The sequence below is a fragment of the Musa acuminata genome, chromosome BXJ2-1 (genome assembly GCF_036884655.1).
Source record: "Musa acuminata AAA Group cultivar baxijiao chromosome BXJ2-1, Cavendish_Baxijiao_AAA, whole genome shotgun sequence".
In the NCBI taxonomy this organism is placed as follows: domain Eukaryota; kingdom Viridiplantae; phylum Streptophyta; class Magnoliopsida; order Zingiberales; family Musaceae; genus Musa; species Musa acuminata.
Genome location: NC_088338.1, coordinates 36,567,719 through 36,586,738, shown reverse-complemented (window position 1 = coordinate 36,586,738; position 19,020 = coordinate 36,567,719). Strand labels below are relative to the sequence as shown.

The following is a 19,020-nucleotide window of genomic DNA, read 5'->3' as shown; positions in this document are numbered from 1 at the left end:
TTAATTGCAAACTGCCTATGTTTCCATAAGTTTTCAAAGTTATTATCTGCACGAAATGATTTTTACATCGGAATTGGATTTCAATGTACGAATGCATTCTAATCGTCGAAAGTTTTCCGCTGCACTAATTCACCCCCCCCCCCTCTTAGTGCTCTTGATCCTAACATTAATCACGTGTTATCCATAGGATGAGCTATTAGCCTTAATGTATCAACCATATATCCTCGTAACCTAGGTGGTTGACGTGTCGATCACTTACTACTCACATGGCATATAGGTATTGACTAAGTCATTAGCCATGCATCACATTCTTGTCTCTATTCTTAGCTAGAAAAGGTGTTCAAAATATATTATTTTAATCGTTTTTAAACTTTACCTATTATACGTGTATGTTTGTGTATGAATTTTAGTTTTGATTCAGAACGTATATGAAGTTTATGTTATGATCTTTTATAAGTAAAAAATAAAAAAATTTTATGTTCTTATATATTTGAAACGGATGCTGACTGAAAAATAATTCATAAGTTTTGATTAAAATATATATATATATATATATATATATATATGGTGTGTGAGTTTTTGATGTTTACTAAGCTCTTTCTTGTTCATACCCATGTTTTTAAATATTTTTATATGTCGATGAGTAGCATGGATATGCCTAATAAAAAAAAAGTATTTGAGATATTTTATTGAACTCAAATTTGACTCTAATAATTATATTATCTGGATTTGGAGTTTAAAGATATGATCGAATATGTAAGTGGATTTTTATGAGATAATTGATTGAGACATCTTTTAAGTGTATGAAAACGAATTGTAAATTTAGAATTTTGCATTTCTGAGAAGGATGTTTATAGAAATCGTAGTTTTTCTTTCGTTGGAAACGTCTCACCACTGGATTTGTTGGCACATTATAATGGACAGCCACTTGATCCAAAGTGCCACGCTGACGTCGAGTGCATTGATGAGGAAGATGCTTCTACTAGACACGGAATTGGTGAGTTCTCCCCCTGCTGCAGTCAACGGGCGAGTATAAGCGCCGTATGGCATTGACTATTGCGTATTCCACAAATTGGCCTTGTCAGGTGACTGCTCCTGTGCTTTCTGTCTCCACCCTCATTCTCATCACCGGAAAGAAAGAGGCGGAGAAAGATCGAGATGCATGCCCCTGCTGCAGGTGCCCAGATCTTCCAAGGCGATGAGGGGAAGGAGGAGGATCAAGAGCAGCAGCCGATTACAGCGAGTGTTCGAGGACTAAGAGGAGGAGGGAAAGGGACGTGGAAGCACGCAGCCTCCCACGTCGCAACGACCATCGCCACACCGGCGGCTTACGCGCCTTTGCCCTTTGCAGTCGCCTCCCTCGGATGGCCTCTTGGTGCGACTTTTACGCCTGCTGCTACCACTCCTTCCATCCTCACCCTCCTTCCGTTCAAGCGAAAAGCATCTTTTGCAGTCTGCTAAAATAAGCATCTTTTTGACTAGTCTGCGATGGAATTAACCACCAATAATTCAATGAATTAATGCCCAAATTCCTATTCATAGATTGACATCTTCCTGAGATAATTCCTTATAACCTGGTTACATTTTCTGAAACCCAAGGATGCATGTCTCTGAATTCTCTGATCTTGTCCAGGTGTCTGCAGTTTGGTTCTTGGAACGTTGACTACCTGGTATTCCAGCTTACTTATCGCTTCACTGTGGAAATGGGACGGAGAAAAGCACACCACATACCGTCTTCTGGGACAGAGCATATACGGTGAACCAAATGTTTCATATGCATTGTGTATTTATATCCCAGTGTCATATTTATTGTCTAAATACGTTTTGTCTTTCCATCTTCCAAGGACGCTGGGGTTATTGGTCTATAACACTATTCCAGCAAATTGCTTCTCTGGGCAATAACATCGCCATCCATATCGCCGCTGGAAGCAGTCTCAAGGCAAGACTCCAAAGCAGGAGCTTTACATGCAGTGATCAGCAGTTATACTGATCATAATTACCGTCTCTCTCACCAGGCGGTGTACAAGTACAATTGGGACGGCGGCTTAACATTGCAGGATTTCATCATGTTCTTTGGGGCATTTGAGCTGCTGCTGTCGCAACTCCCTGACATCCACTCGTTACGGTGGGTGAATGCGCTGTGCACCTTCAGCACCATAGGTTTCGCTGGAACGGCGATTGGCGTGACTATTTACAATGGTAAACTTCTGATGTCGTGTTCTTCTTTCCTACTTTGTGTGTGTTCACTTAGCACACACTTGTAAACGCTTAAACTTGCTCTGCTTTCCCCCTTGTATCAAAAGGTATCCTTCAAGGAAGGCCTCACCTTGTGCTGCTGGTAACTCTTTATTTCTTTTAAGCCCACCAAGGACAACGTGCCATTCTTTCTTTGGCAATGCAGGGAAAAATATGGATCGGAAGTCAATCAGCTATGGGTTTCAAGGAAACTCCTCCTCTAGGGTTTTCAAAGCTTTTAATGCTTTAGGAGTAATTGCTTTCTCATTCGGGGATGCGATGCTGCCCGAGATACAGGTACAATATATCACTGAAGCCTCCTTTTCTGCTTGAATTCTCTCTTACTATCCTGGTTTTGCTTGATTTGATGCCAATTTGGAGCTACTAAGTATGAGATGATATATGATCTATGCCGAAATTAAGCTTAAACAAGGATGTCTTACTTAACTATCTGGGATAAATAAAGATTTTGATATATTGAAAAGGGAATGGATCTTTTGAAAAGATAAAAACTAAGAGGAGAGGGTGAATTAGTGCTTTTGAAGAATTTCGACAATTTCGAAAATTTCGTTCGATGAAAATCGATATTGAAAGTGTGCTTGACTTAAAAGCAAGTGTAATAAGCAAATAAATCAGTAAGTAATGAGAGTGAAAGACACCAAGAAAATGCACATCGCATTCATAATGGTTCGGTCATAATCTATGTCAACTTTCGATTCCTCCTCCATCGAGGCCATCGGCTTCCATTAACGATCTTCTTTCAATAGAGAAAGACTAATTACCTTTGTTATAACTCTTTTTCCTTTTTAAAGGTTTAGAAGAAAATATTTATAAGTCTTACACTTTCCTTAGATAGAATTCTAAACTTTTGAAGAAGAGAAGGGGAACTCTCAACACTTTTCGGGATTACAACTTTGATTTATCATCATTTTAGTTCACTCTTTCTTATCTCTTCCCAATAGGGATGAGTGAGATATTTATAAGGCCCAAATAACTTCAAAAATGAAGTAAAAAATTTAAATTTCCGGATCTTCTAAGTATGAGTAGTACCATGGGATATTTATAAGGCCTATGTTTCTTCTTGTCATTTACTAAATAGGAGAATTTTGTAAATGAATCATGAATTTTTTGGAATTATAACTATTTTTTTAATTGAGACATTATGCATGAATCAAGTTTTCATATAAATCTATCTACGTTGCCTTCATTGAATTTTCCAAAAAGTTATTTTGATGATGATTTTGGATCTATTTTCATATGACTAATAAGATGATATATCCAACTAAATCATTTATCGTATTTACGACTTGTGATATATTCAATATGAAACATCTTTCTTGATGCACATATGATTCACTCTTTTAAGAGAATGTTTATCAAATCATGATAAGATAAGATTCTCTTTGTATGAATCAAGATTTTTCATGATCTCCTAAGAATTTTTTTTATTATTTATTTAAGAGGAGATTTGTTAAAATTAATCATGGTTTCTCTTGATTTCTCAGAATTATAACTTGAGAATTCTTTTTATAAATCAAGATTGTTTATTACGATTCTTTCTTTTCGCTATTTGAGTTATCCAAAAAGAATCATAATATGTCTCTTGATATTCATAATTTGTCTTCATGATTTGTATATCTTATCACCAAATTTTTCTTATTATCCTTCATGTGATGATATGAAATCATGCAATACTATTGATATTATGTTGATGCATACAAATGAGAAGTTATGATCATGCATGGTAGGATGTAATGTAATTTGATATTTTGATACTATCATGATTTGAATTATTTATGATTTGGAATGATGCATGCAATACTTATGATTTTATTATGATGTATTGCATATGATGTGAATCATGATTAAAATTGCTTTGACTTGAATTCAAATTGAATTCAAGATTTACCTTAATTATGCCATATTAAAATAAAAATAATACTTTAACTTTATTATGATTTAAAAATTGATGTAAAGGGAAATGAATTACAACATTGAATTCTTCCCTTCTTTTTGATAATGACAAAGGGGGAGAAAAATTGCTAGCTCAAAATACAAAATTTGGAAACTTGCACATTGTAAAAGAAGTAAAAATTTACGAGCTTGCTTGTTCTAATAGATGTAAAATTTTGCTAGCTTGCGCTTTGCCAAGGAAGTAAAAAATTATACTTCTCAAAGAGAAGAAAGAATTTGCTATCTTGAACATCACTAAATTTGCTAGCTTACATATTTCAAGAAGATACAAAAATATGCTATCTTGCACATCCCAAAGAAAAGCAAACTTATTAACTAACATAAAAAAAAATTGCTAGCTTGCCTATCTTAAGAAGCAAAAATGCAAACTTGCAAAATTTGTAATCTTGTACATCTTTTATGATGATTTGGTGATTATGCATGTTCTAAAGTGATGGGAAAGTTGCTAAATTGCTAAGCTTATATCTCTAGAACATTGATAAATGCACTTCTCCGTTTTTGTTGATGACAAAGGGAGAGAAGTATAATGATGTTATGCATGATTTTATGATGATATATAGCATGAATTTTTGAATTTAAGAGTTCTAGCATATTGATACGGGGAGTTAAGGTTAACTCCGTCTTCAATTGGTTATCATCATTAAAAAAGGGTAGATTGTTGAACCTCGGATTTTGATGATGAAACCAATTGATGTGTTTATGATTTGATCTACGTTTTAAGTGACGAAGGAAGCTTCGATCAGTGAGAGATAATTAAAGCATGAAGAATTGTGTTGGGCCGAAGTGGAATATGTAAGAAGATTGGACGTCGCACCGAAAGATCGGTCGATGTATTAATAGAAGGTTTCGAGCCATGGGTTCGGGTATGGGGCCAAGAAAAGCGGAAATTACACCAAGAAAATCAGAGTTGCGGAGGTCAACTGATCGATTGGGCAATAAGCCGTAAGAGAGGATGATGCACCGAATAATCGGACGAAGCGTCGATAAAACAATGACATGTCGGACAACACTTGATTCAAGCTTTGTAATAATTGTCTAGATCAAAGTGGATTTTAAGTGTGTAGGATTAACTATAATAGCAAGGCATAAAGCAAAATGAAGTCCCAAAGTCAAGAACAAGATTTCGTTGAGAGTTCAAGAGTTCGTCGGAAGTCTGAACATTCATCGAAAGTTATGCCGAAATTGACCGAGAAGTCCAAGAGCTTGCCAAGGAAGCTCGTCAAAACTCATCAAGAAGATCGTCGTGAAGTCTAGGAGCTTACCGAGAGTCTACTGGAACATTACCGAGAGATCGTCGGAAGTTCGTTGGAAGATCGTCGAAAGCTCGCTAGAAGAAACCTAGACTTACGGACTTGTTTAGCTTAGTAAATATCTTAAAATTCGTAGTTAGCATATAATTAGGTTAAAATTAGGCCAACTCAATTAGGGGTTAATTGGGCCTAAATTGGGAGTGATTTGGGCTCACTAGGAGGCCCGTTCAATGACCCAAATGTTGGGCCAAGCGGTGGCACTGCTAGAACAGGTGGTAGAACCGCCTGTGAGTTAGAAAACTCAAAAATCTCAATCTCCGAGGCTGTCAGGCGGTGGTACCACCCAGTGATAGTGTGTCAGGTAGTGGTACCGTCAGACTGGGTGGTGGTACCATCCAGTGTCAGGTTGTGGGCGGTGGTACCACCTGTACTTAAAAGACCCAGAAGTTCAAAATTTTGGCTCTATTTTTGAAACTATTTTGGGCCTATAAATACTCTCACTTGGGCAACAAGAATATAATAAGAATTCTAGAGGAAAAAACTGAGTAAACTCTATCAAAACTTTTAATTCCCTCCTCCTAGTACTTAGAGTGACTTGTAAAAGAGTGACTTGTAAAAGAGTGAGAGAATACTTGTAAAAGAGTGACTTGTAAAGGTTTTCTTCTAAACCTTGAAAAGGAGAAAGTGTTATAAGAGGATATTTGGTCTTCACCCATTAAAGGAAGACCGATAGTGGACGTCGATGGCCTCAATAGAGGAGGAATCAGGAGTAAATGTAGGTCACGACGATCGAACCACTATAAAATCTAGTTTGCATTTATTTTGAGAAATTTACTTTCATAGAAAACTTCCTCCATACTTTGCTTTCACCATGCTTATAAACAAACATGCTTTCAAGTCAAGCACATTTTCGAAATCGGTTTTTATCAAACGAAGAATTTTCAAACCGATGTTTTATCACTGCACTAATTCACCCCCCTCCCCCCTCTTAGTGCTGATTCATTCCTAACACTTATGGCTTTAAGTTTTAGCACAAGAGCAAAGGTTTCTTTATAATCGATACCTTATTCTTGGTTGAAATTTTTGGCCACCAATCTATCCTTGTTTCGAATCACAATACTAAGTTTATCTTGCTTATTCCTAAGACTCATTTAGTACCAATTATAAGATGATCACTAGGCCTAGGAATAAGTGTCTAAACCTTATTTATCTTAAATTGATTTAATTATTCATTCATTGTAAAAATCCATGAATTATCTTTAAGAGCATCATAAATACATTTAGGTTCAATTTGAGATAACAAATATTTTTAAAAGAGGAATGAGTTTGAACACATTTTGATATATCTCCAAAAATTAGCTCCTTTAGATGTGCATCTACACACTTCCATTCCTTAGGTAAGAATTCCTTGGAAGTAGATGCATCCAATTTGCTTGTGAGAGAAGGGTTCTCATTTAAATTCAAAATTATCATCAAAATTATTTTTCTTAAATTTAGGAGACTCATTTAAAAAAATATGGATAAATTCCTTAATAACAACCAAAGTTCTTTTATTGAAAATATGATAAGCTTTAAAAATGGAAGAATATCTAAGAAAGATACCTTCATCGGATTTTGCATCAAATTTTCCTAAGGTATCCTTTTTATTTAAAATAAAGCATTTACAACTAAAACCTTTAAAATATGAAATATTGGATCTTTTATTATTCCATAATTCATAGGGAGTTCTAGATGGGAGAGGTCTTATAAGAATCTTATTCTTGATATAACATGTCGTGTTAATGGCTTCGACCCAAAAATATTTGGGTAGGTTATGTTCGTTTTGCATAGTTCTTGCCATCTCTTGTAAACACATTTTTTTTTCTCTCAACAACTCTATTTTGTTATGGATTTTTTAGAGTAGAGAAATTATGGTCGTACCCATTTGAATCACAAAATTCTTGAAAATCATAGTTTTTAAATTTATTACCATGATCACTACGAATAGAAGAAATCATTAAATTTTTTTTTCATTTTAAACTTATTTGTAAAATTTTATAAAATATTTAAAAGTATTACTTTTATGTGCTAAGAAGTATGTTCAAGTGTATCTACTAAAGTCATCAATAATTATAAAAAAAAAATTATTACCTCCTAGACTTGTTTCAATAATTGGTCCAAATAAATCCATATGAATTAATTGTAACAGTCTAGAGGTACTCACTTGATTTTTTTAGGTTTAAAGCTACTCTTTATTTGTTTACTTAGTTGACATGCATCACAAACTTTATCTTTGACAAATTTAATGCTAGGCATTCCTCTTATGAGTTCTTTAGTTATAATTTATGAGATTAGTTTTATGATAGTATAACCTAATCTCCTATGCCAAAGCCATGCATCATGGTTTAAAGTTGAAAAATAAGTTTCATCAAAAAAATCATCGAGATCAATAGCATACACATTACTACTTCTTAAGGTAATCATAGATTTTTTTTTTGTAGTATTTCTATAATGCAAGCATTATATTCAAATTTAATGTTATATCCTTTATCACATTATTGACTAATGTTTAGTAGGTTGTGTTTCAAACCATCTACTAACAAAACATCTTCAATCAAAAAGTTTGATTTGTTACTTATATTTCATTTGCCAATAATTTTTCCTTTATTGTTATATCTAAAGGTGATATATCCTTTGTCTTGGCAAGTGAGCTTAGAAAAATGTGTTGGATCTCCAGTCATGTGCCTTAAGCATCCACTATCAAGATACCATTTCTTGCTTCTAGCTTTTGATTATAGATATATCTACAAAAAAGAGGATTTAGTTTTAGGCACCCATTTAACTTTGGGTCCCTCATGATTAGATTTATCTATATTGACTTTTGCTATTGAGTCATTTATAGTTCCTTTAGGGACCCAAATTAATTGATGTGAGCTATATCTTTTAAATGAATATGTATAAGCAAAATGACCACATCTTCCATAAAAATTATATTTAATTCTAGGGGGGGATATGTAGTGTGGGTCCTTTAACAAATATAGTTAGCTTTTGTTGAGTATTACTACTTACAAAGGCGATTCCTTCCTTTCTATAAACATGACCCTTGTTGGCAAGAATCATGTTTAATGATTTGTTACCAATTTTAAAATTTTTATTATTTATTATAGTAATACATTTTCCTTCTTAAGTGAATCTAACTCTTCACACTTAGTATAAAGAGTTAACATGCAATTATCATGTTCATTTTTTAATTTTTTAAATTCACTAGTGAGAGAAGTATGGTCCTTTTTTAATAATTTATATTTCTTACTAACTAATTTAAAATCATCATATAAATCATAAAAATATTTAATAATTCATCATAAGATAAATGAGTTTCAATCGAGTCACTTACCTCATCATTGAAGGTCATTAGAGCGGAGTTTACCACCTCATCTTCAGATGCACTCGATTTGTTCCAAGTGGCCTTGAGTGCTTTCTTCTTCTTAGGTAGCTTTTTATTCAATTGAGGACATTCACTTCTGAAGTGCCCCCGCTTCTTGCATTCGTAGCAGATGATTATGTCCTTTTTGAGTTTATTTTTATTCTCATTATCTTTGTTTACAAGATTTGTTTCGTTTTTTTATGAATTTTTAAAATTTTCTTGTGAGGAGTGTCAAGTCATCATCATCACTTGAGCTTTTGCTCAAGTGGTCTTCTTTAGTTCTAAGTATCATATTCTTTCTATTTTTTGAAAGGTTATTCTTATGTTCATCATATGCCTTGCAAGTTATTTCATATGTCACTAATGACTTTATAAGTTCTTTAAGTGAAAAATTATTTAAGTCATTTGCTTCTTGGATTTTATTAATGATCCCAATTTTTTTGGGAGAGATCTTAGAATTTTATTAATAAGTTCAAAATTAGTAAAAATTTTACCAAGAACTTTTAAACCATTAACTACATATGTAAAATGGGTATACATATCACCAATAGTTTCACTTGACTTTATTCGAAACAATTCATAACTATGCATCAAAAGATTAATTTTAGACTCTTTAACTCTACTTATGCCTTCATGTGTAACTTTGACTATGTGCCAAATATCATATGCAGTTTCATAAGTAGAAACATGATTAAATTCATTTTTGTCTAAGGTGCAAAATAAGACATTCATTGCTGTTGCATTTTAAAAAAAAGTTTTCTTCTCTAAATCATTTCATTCATTCATTGGTTTAGAAAGACTTTTGAAAACTACTTTCAATGATATTCCATAAATCAAAATCCATGAAAATTAAGAAAATTTGCATACGTGTTTTCCAATAAGTGTAATTCGTCCCACTAAACATAAGAGGATGAGTGACAAAGTGATCTTCTTGATTACCAATAAATGTCATTTAATCTCTCTTAGGTGTTAAACTAATTGAGAGAAACTTGGCTATGATACCAACTATTAGAATCAGAGTCGCACTAAGAGGGGGGTGAATTAGTACTTTAAAAAAATGTTGACGATTTTAAAAGTTTTGTTCGATAAAAATCAATATCGAAAGTATGCTTGACTTAGAGCAAGTGTAATAAGCAATTAAATCAGTAAGCAATGAGAGTGAAAGACACAAAGAAAATGCACACCAAATTTATAGTGGTTCAATCGCCGTGACCTACGTCCACTTTCGATTCCTCCTCCGTTGAGGCTACCGACTTCCACTAATGATCTTCTTTCAATGGACGAAGACTAACTACTCTTGTTACAACTTTTTCTCCTTTTCATAGGTTTAAGAGAAAACCATTACGAGTCTCATACCTCCCTTAGACAGAATTCTAAACTTTTGAAGAAGAGGAGATCTCTCAACACTTTTCAGGATTACAACTTTGATTCACTAGTGTTTTAGTTCACTCTTTCCTATCTCTTTATAGTAGAGATGAGTAGGTATTTATATGCCCCAAATGACTTCAAAAATAGAGTCAAAATTTTAAATATGTCGAAGGAGAGGACGATGCACCGAAGGATCGGACGAAGCGTCGGATGAACTAATGACATGCTAGACAACATAGAATTCTAGTCTTATAATTGGTTGTCTTGATTAGTCATAGTTAGGTTATAATTGAGTTAGTTTTAGGTGTAACCATGCCAACTCAATTAGGAGCCTATTGGGCTTGAGTTAGAGATTGTTTTAGACCAAGTAAAAGGCCTATTCGGTCACCCAAGGTTAGGTGGAATCGCCTATGAGCAGGAAAAGTCAAGAGCACACTTTTCTAGGCTATCAGGCAGTGGTACTGGTAGACTAAATGATGGTACCACCTAGTGTTAATGTGTCAGGTGGTGGTACCACCCAAACATAGTCTCTTAGACTGTGTTAGGCAGTGGTATCGCTAGACTGGGTATTAGTACCACCTAGTGGCAATGCTGCAGGCAGTGGTACCACCCAGTATAGGCGGTGGTACCACCAAGACTCGGGAAACCTAAGATAGACCTTTTTGGCTCCATTTTTTAAGTCATTTAGGGTCTATAAATATCCCACTCTTTCTTGCTTAGTAAAGTACAAATTTGAGTAAAAATGGAGGAAAAAATACTTGAGAAAAAAAATAAAAACTCTCTTAGGATTTAGAGTCTCTTCCTCCTAGAGTTAGAAGTTTGCTAAAGGGGGAGTGAGATCTAAAGAGAGGTGTAAAGGTTCTCTCCTAAACCTGTGAAAAGGAGAAAAAGTTGTAAGGGTAGTTGATCTTTAGCCATTGAAAGAAGATCGATAGTGAAAGCTGATGGCCTTGAATGGAGAGAAATCGAGAATGGACGTAGGTCACAATAACCGAACCGCTATAAAATCTAATTTGCATTTACTTTATACTTTCCATTTATATTGCAAACTAATTTTTTACTCTCACTACGCTCATTACATTTTCGTACGTTTTTAAGTTAAATATCTTTCCAATATGGCGTTATTGAATGAAGTTTCCTAATCGATGTAAGTTTTACAAAAGCACTAATTCACAACACCCCTCTTAGTATCGATTTTGGTCCTAACAAGATCTATAAGTTTTCAGGGATATATGATCTCCCTATATAACACATCTTTCTTATACATGTAGTTTTTCGATTTTACGAGTTTTTGCTCACCAATCTTTGCATGACAATGAAACCGTATTTTTCTACAGGAATTCGAGGATTTTGTTTTCTATTCTTCCACTACACATATGATGTCACCATAAATTTCCCAACAGAGGCCATCAGCTTTCGCTACTGATCTTCTTTTCAACAAGCGAAGATCAACTATCCTTTTTATAACTCTTTCTTCTTTTCACAAGATCAAGAGAGAGCCTTTACACCTCTCTTTTACATTAAGACAAACCTCACTCCTCCTTTAGAAAAACTTTTAAATCTAAGAGGAAGAGACTCTATACTATAAGAGAGTTTACACATTTTTTTTCAAGTATACTTACCCCTTTCTACTCTTGTTTTTGCTATTCCAAGCAGGAATTAGTAGAGAATTTATAGACCTCAAATGACTTCAAAAATGGAACAAAAAAAAGTCTCATCCCGGGTTTCCGGGGCCTTGACAGTACCACCGCTAGTATTGGGTGGTACCACCTCCTACGATATTAACTACTGGTAGTACCACTACCCTGTTTGGGCGGTACCATTGCTTGACACTAGTAGTACTACCGTCGGGTCTTCTGGAAAATATATACTTTGTACATTTTACCTCATAGGAGATTCCTCCTAATAGGCCTAAATCAGCCCCAACTCAGGCCCAATGGGCCCCTAATTAAGTTAGCATGGTTACACCCAAAACCAACTCAATTATAACATAAACTACTTCGATCAAGACATGATCGATTACAAGATAAGAATACCATATTGTCTAGCATATCATTGGTTCATCCAACATTTCATCCGAACCTTTGGCACATTATCTTCTCCTTCGACATATTTGTTGAATCTCATATTTTAATAATAAAATCAATTGATGAAGTTGTGATCTAATCAACGTTTTGAGTGACGCAGGACTAACCTCGATCAAGGAAAGGCAAATTGATTAAAGCAAGAGGAATCTGATATTGGGTCAAAGTGAACATGTCAGAAGATTGGATGTTGGTCGGAGGATCAATCGACATGTCGGTAGGACTTCGTATTATGAGTTCGAGTATCGGGCCGAAGGATCGTACATTACACTAAGGAGATCGGAAGTTGTGGGAGTCAACATGTCGATTGAACAATATGTCGAAGGAGAGAATAATGCATCGAAGGATCGGACGAGGCGCTAGATGAACCAATAATATGTCGGACAATATAGGATTCACACTTATAATCGATTATGTCTAGATCGAGTTAGTTTAGAGTCTAATTGAGTCTGTTTTGGTGTGTAACCATGCCAACTCAATTAAGGGCCCATTAGGTCTGAGTTGAGGCTTTTTGGGCCAAGTGAGGCCCATGCAGCAACCCTTAGCAGGCCTAGGTGGTGGCACCACTAGGACCGGCGATGGTATCGCTTGGGACTCGGCCTTCCAGTCTATCTAGGCGGTGGTCCCGCCCAGACTGTTGATGGTACCGTTAGACTAGGCAGTGGTACCACCTAGTGTCAGTGTCATACTAAGTAGTGGTACTACCCGGTGTTAGACTGACAGGTGATGGTACCGCCAGTTGTTAGTCTATCAAGCGGTGGTACTACCTAGTACTAGTGATGGTACCGCCAATACCCCGAAAACCTTGGATGAGATCATTTTAACTCTAAATTTAAATCTATTTGGGGCCTATAAATACCCCAATCTTTCTTGCTTGACACAGCACGAAAGTAGAACAAAAAATCTATGATTCTAAGGTTACAAACCCCATTAGAAAGTTGAGTTCCCTCCTCTATATGCTTAGAGGTTGTTCTAAGGGAGAGTGTGAGGGAATAATTGTAATAGAGTGGTGTAAAGGTTCTCTCCTGAACCTATGAAAAGGAGAAAGAGTTGTAAGGGTAGTTGATCTTCACCTATTAAAAGAAAATTGATAGTAGAAACTGGTAGCTTCGGGTGAAGAAGAATTGAGAGTAGGTCACGATGATCGAACCACTATAAAATTGGTGTGCCTCTCTTTCTCTGCTTATTTACTTATTTTGCAACTACTTTATCTGCTTATTACTACTTTTACAAATATTTTAAGTTTAAAAGTCTTTCCTATACGGCTTTATTGAATGAAGATTTTCAAACCGATGTGATTTTACAAAAGCACTTATTCACCCCACACACCCCGCACCCCCCCCCCCCCCCCCCGGCCCCCCTCTTAGTAATGATTTCAGTCCTAACAGTAGTGCCTAATCGATATGTTGACTTCCCACAACATCTGATCTTCTTAGCGTAATATGTCTGATCCTTCTGGCCCGATGCCTGAACTTATGGCATGAAGTCCTTTTACAAGCATGTCGTTCAATCTTCTAGCATAATGTTCTCTGGCCCAATATATGATTTTCCTACTTCAATTAATTTATCTTTCCATAATCGAAGTTAGTCTTATGTCACTCAAACCCTGATTAGATCATAACTTCATTGATTTCATCATCAAAATATGATATTCAACAGTCTTGGCCTCTATACTTTGCTCGATGTCTTCCCAACTCTCTTAGGTGAGGAGATGTATCATTATCAAAATCAAACTCTTGGGCATTATTTTTATACTGGTTGTTTTTTCTTTGAAGTTCTTCAATGATTTCATTCTTTTCTTGTAGACTATGTAGTAATTTTTGTAACTGTAACATCAAGGACTCAACATCATCTTCATAGCCATAACGTTCACCAACTATTTCTTTTTCATTTTGTCTTGTCATGATCTCTAGCCTTTAGCTCTAATACCAAACTAATATCGGGAAAATGAGGAATGAAATTTAAAAGGCTGAAAGCTATATTTGCTGGAAACACTTTCAGAATGGAGATATATAGATTCACCAAGTTTAAAATCACAAAAGGATACAAAAAATTCATCGCTTAAGGATAATTAAAAAAGGATACAGAACTTAAGAAAAATACTTACTACTTAAGAAAATATCCAAGAGATACAAAGACTAAACCCACCACTCTTTGGTAAACCAAAGAGATACAGAGTTGAAAGAGAGAACTCAAAGAGTTTTTGGTAAACCAAAGCAGATTGTGAACCGCTTCTAACTCTAAAATACTAAAATAAATACCAATACATGAAACAATACTTTATGGGGAACTATAAAATTTATTACTTTACAACTAATAATTAAGCTCTTTAATATATTCTTTGGTCATGAAGAAAAGTTAAATTATCTCTCCCTTTGAATCTACCCACCTATGGGAAAGTTAAGAGTTTAAGCTTTTATAACTTATAAAGGCATGCCCCCTAACTCTTTAGTAATCAATTTGGGCTATTTAATCAATTTAGGTCATCTACCGGTTTGAAAAATGGGCTTATAACTCATTTGACTTATGGGCTATCACATTTGAGAGATTTAGATTAAAAGTTATGAGATAAGCATTATGGGCTGTAGAGACTATCATAGAATCATTAGGCACTCCCATATCATTATTGCACTAATTCACCCTTCCTTTTAATATCATTAAAATCCTCACAGCTGTATTATTAAGAAGCTTGCTAGAGATGATACATACCAAATATGAGCACAACATGCATCATGGAAAAAAAAAACATATTGACTTAAACTTTTACTTCATCTAAGAGTATATGAATTAAACTCATTCATGTGAAGACTTAAGATCAAGTAGCCGATACATTCACTAAACCACTTGGAGTTTAACTATTTACCAAGTTCTAATCACTTCTTAACATACTGGATGAAATAAAAGTAACCTAGAGTATTGAAATTAAGCTTGATAAAAAATAGTTTTTGACTATCTTGATGAAGAAAGATTTTGATGTTTGGATCTTTTAAAAAAACAAAGAATATCTTGGATATTTTGGAAGAAGTTAAAATTCTCTGGCAAGATATTATAATTTCTCAAAAGGTAATATATCTAAAAAATTATTAAGATATCTTAGGAAGAAAAAAGGTACCATCTAGAAAGTTAAGAATATCCTTAACTTTTGTCTTCATCTCCTATAAAAAAATGAAAAAAAAGAGGATATCATTGTCAATATAAGCTTGAACATTTGACTTTTTATATTCTCTTCAACCATTCCTCTTTGATGATTCCATCAATTTTTAACCATTTATGCAAAGGACATCTAGACACAAATGAAGTTGGTAGATTACGTGAATAGAAGTATGGATTAGAAGTGATGGCATGTGATTCTTGTACCAGAATACTATCAGAGAACCTGCAAAGAAGAACATGTACAAAGGTGTATCAGCTGCATACAGCATCATCGTTCTGTCTTACTGGCAACTGGCCTTCAGTGGTTATTGGGCGTTTGGATCCCAGGTTCAACCCTTCATCTTATCCTCCCTCACTATTCCGGAATGGACAATAGTCATGGCAAATGTTTTTGCTGTGATTCAAATATCAGGATGCTTTCAGGTACTCTCTGCATTTTTGGGATTGCCATCTGAGCATATACATGTATGATGATTACATCCATGCTGTCCACAGATATATTGCAGGCCAACATACGCATACTTCGAGGAACGGATGCTGTCCAAAGTTTCAAGTGATGGCGTACGCCTTCGGAATTGCTTGCGGAGACTGGCTTTCACTTCGGCTTACATGGTTCTTGTCACTCTCGTTGCCGCCGCAATGCCCTTCTTTGGAGATTTTGTGTCCATCTGTGGAGCTATTGGATTTACGCCTTTGGATTTCGTCTTCCCGGCCTTGGCTTTTCTCAAAGCTGGAAGAATGCCCAAGAACACGAGGCTCCGCCTTGTAGTGCAGGTACTGCATCTGGCCATTGCTGCATGGTTCTCCATAGTTGCAGTCGTTGGTTGCATAGGTGCAGTAAGGTTCATAGTGATCGATATCAAGACCTATAAGTTCTTTCATGACATGTGATCTCTCACGGCGTTGATTTCGCTACTGCACGCCTAGAGTCAGGTTTACCCTGAACTAAATGTTCTAGTGCCTAGCGTTTTTTTCCACATACAACAAGGACACCGTACTTGTACTGATTTCACAAGCATCACACAATTAATTATCGTTGAAAAAAATAAAAGACAAGAAGAATTATTAAATAATCTATTTTACATTGAAGCTATTCTCTCCTTATTTATATTAAGAGGGAGGATTTTTCTCAATAGAGAAATTTCCTCATACAGTTAGGAAAATCTTATCAGAGTAGAGAGATTTACTCATATAATTAGAAAAATCTTATCTGCTATCATGTCGCCGTAAGATTGTGCTCCTATCAAGGATACCAATCTTGGATCGATATAAAGCAAATAGTTTATGAGCGAAAGGCTTCATTAGTAGGGCAAGAGCAAATCATTGCTGCTGCTGCGGCTGCGATTGCGGCAGCTATGGCTGCTGTGAAAATTGCAGCTGCTACGAAAGTTGCAGCAGAGGAGAAAGCTACAGTGATGCTACAGCAGAAAAGGAAACTATAGTAGATGAGGTAGCTTCAGTAGAGGAGAAAGCATAGGAGAAAGCTGCAGCAGAGGAGGTAGTTGTAGCGATGCTACAACAGAGGAGGAAGCTACAGCGATGCTATAGCATAGGAGGAAGCTGCAGTAGAGGAGGTAGCTGTAGCATAGGAGGAAGCTATAGCGATGTTGCAATAGAAGAGGAAGCTACAGCGGAGGAGGAAGCTGCAACGGAAGCTACAACAGAGGAGGAAGCTGCAGGGGAAGCTACAGCAAAGGAGGAAGCTACAGCGATGCTGCAAAAGAGGAGGAAGCTGTAGTAGGAGGAATCTATAGCGATTTGGTGGAGAAATCTATAGCGATTTGGTAGAGAAACCTGTAGCGATTAGCTCTTAGCAGGAGCTGAGGATCGATAGTTGACAGTGAGGCAGCGGGCTACGATTGATGCAGATCATAGCCTGATGAATACGATACTACGACGGTGGACAACCTGAGCCTGGGGTCGGTGCAGGCGGCACCGATGAAGAAGAAGGCCATATAGAGGAGAAAAGGGAAGGAGCGAGTAGGGGTTGAAGAGGGATCCACTACCAAGGGCGAGTAGTCAGCCACACCAAAACAGGCCCTCGTTGTTGTGGCTGCACTTGATGGTGACGCCGGGTGTGGTCACGGCAGTGGCTGGGGTAGCAGCGAAGGCATCACGCGCCGTACAGCGGACGGAGAGGGGAGTCCAATAGGGAAGCGAGTCCGACGAGAAAGAGTTCCCCCCTTCTCTACTCTGCAAAGGGATGTGGTGAATGGCAGGCTTCAATGGCTGTGGAGCCTCGCTTGTCTCACTTGCTCTAATACTATGTTGGAAAGAATAGAAGACAAGAAGAATTATTGAAGAAGCTATTTTATATTGAAATTATTCTTCCCCTATTTATACAGATTAAGAGGGAGGATTTTCTCTTATCAGAGTAGAGAGATTTACTCATATAGTTAGGAAAATCTTATATGCTATCAATTACCAACGATAAAACCTGCAAAGTTAAATGTAGCTTTGATTTGCTAGAAGATCTCCATAATGTGAAGCAAATACTGCATGCTTAAAATTCGTGAGAGAAGTGACGCCCCGCCAGTCCTTCACACCATATCCCCAAGTCAAGAATTCTAGAGAACAAGCGTTGTTTTGAGATATTTTATGAGATTTGGTACAAATAGAATACTAGGAATAATGTACAAGATGTTGAATCTCATATTTTGATGATGAAACCAATTGATAGTATTTATGATTTAATCTATGTTTTGAGTGACGCAGGATGCTTCGATCAGGATGAGACAATTAAAGCAGGAAAAATCATGTTGGGCCGGAGGAAAACATGTCAAAAGATTGGACGTCGAGTCGGTGGATCGGTCGACGTATCGACAGAAGGCTTCAGGCCATGAATTCGGGCATCGGGCCAAGAAGAGCGGATATTGTGCCAAGGATATCAGAGTTGTGGAGTCAACTGGTCGATTGGGCAATAGGCCGTAAGAGAGGATGATGCGCCGAAGAATCGAATGAAGCGTCGAGGGACCAATGACATGCCGGACAACATGATTAATACTTAGTATTAATTGTCTAGATCAAAGTGTGTTTTACATGTATAGGATTAATTACGATAGCAAGGCATGAAGCAAAATGAAGTCCCAAAGTCAAGGACATGATTTTGTTGAGACTTCGAGAGTTCGTCGGAAGTCCGGATGTTCGTTGGAAGTTCTGTCAGAACCAGCCGAGAAGTCTCAGAGCTTGCTAGAGAAGCTCATCGGAACTCGCCAAGAAGATCATCGTGAAGTCTAGGAGCTTGCCGGGAGTCCGTCGGAATATTGTCGGAAGCTCGCCGGAAATAAGTATTTAGCTTAGCAAATGTCTTAGGAATCGTAGTTAGCACGTAATTGGGTTTGGATTTGGGCCAACCCAATTAGGGGCCAGCTAGGCCCATGTAAGGACTATGTTGGGCCCAATGAGAGGCCCAAACAGTGCCTTAAGAAGTCTCACCGTTGTGGCATAGTCTTCGAGACTATGTCAAGCGGTGGTACCACTAGCTTGGGTGGTTGTACCGCCCCTGGCAGGGTGCCAAGTGGTGGTACTGTCCAGCACAGCCTCTTAGGTGGTA

General features: G+C 36.5%; 1 protein-coding gene across 1 annotated transcript; it reads left to right on the top strand.

Annotated features, from left to right (window-relative positions):
* The first annotated feature begins 1,096 nt into the window (after positions 1–1,096).
* On the top strand, positions 1,097–16,549 carry LOC103973336 (GABA transporter 1). Its single transcript, XM_065091721.1, has 7 exons — positions 1,097–1,375; positions 1,634–1,756; positions 1,845–1,939; positions 2,016–2,199; positions 2,402–2,532; positions 15,675–15,890; positions 15,963–16,549. Exons 1-7 carry the CDS (start codon positions 1,159–1,161, stop codon positions 16,356–16,358), a joined length of 1,362 nt encoding a protein of 453 aa, XP_064947793.1. The 5' UTR covers positions 1,097–1,158; the 3' UTR covers positions 16,359–16,549.
* Positions 16,550–19,020: the final 2,471 nt, after the last annotated feature.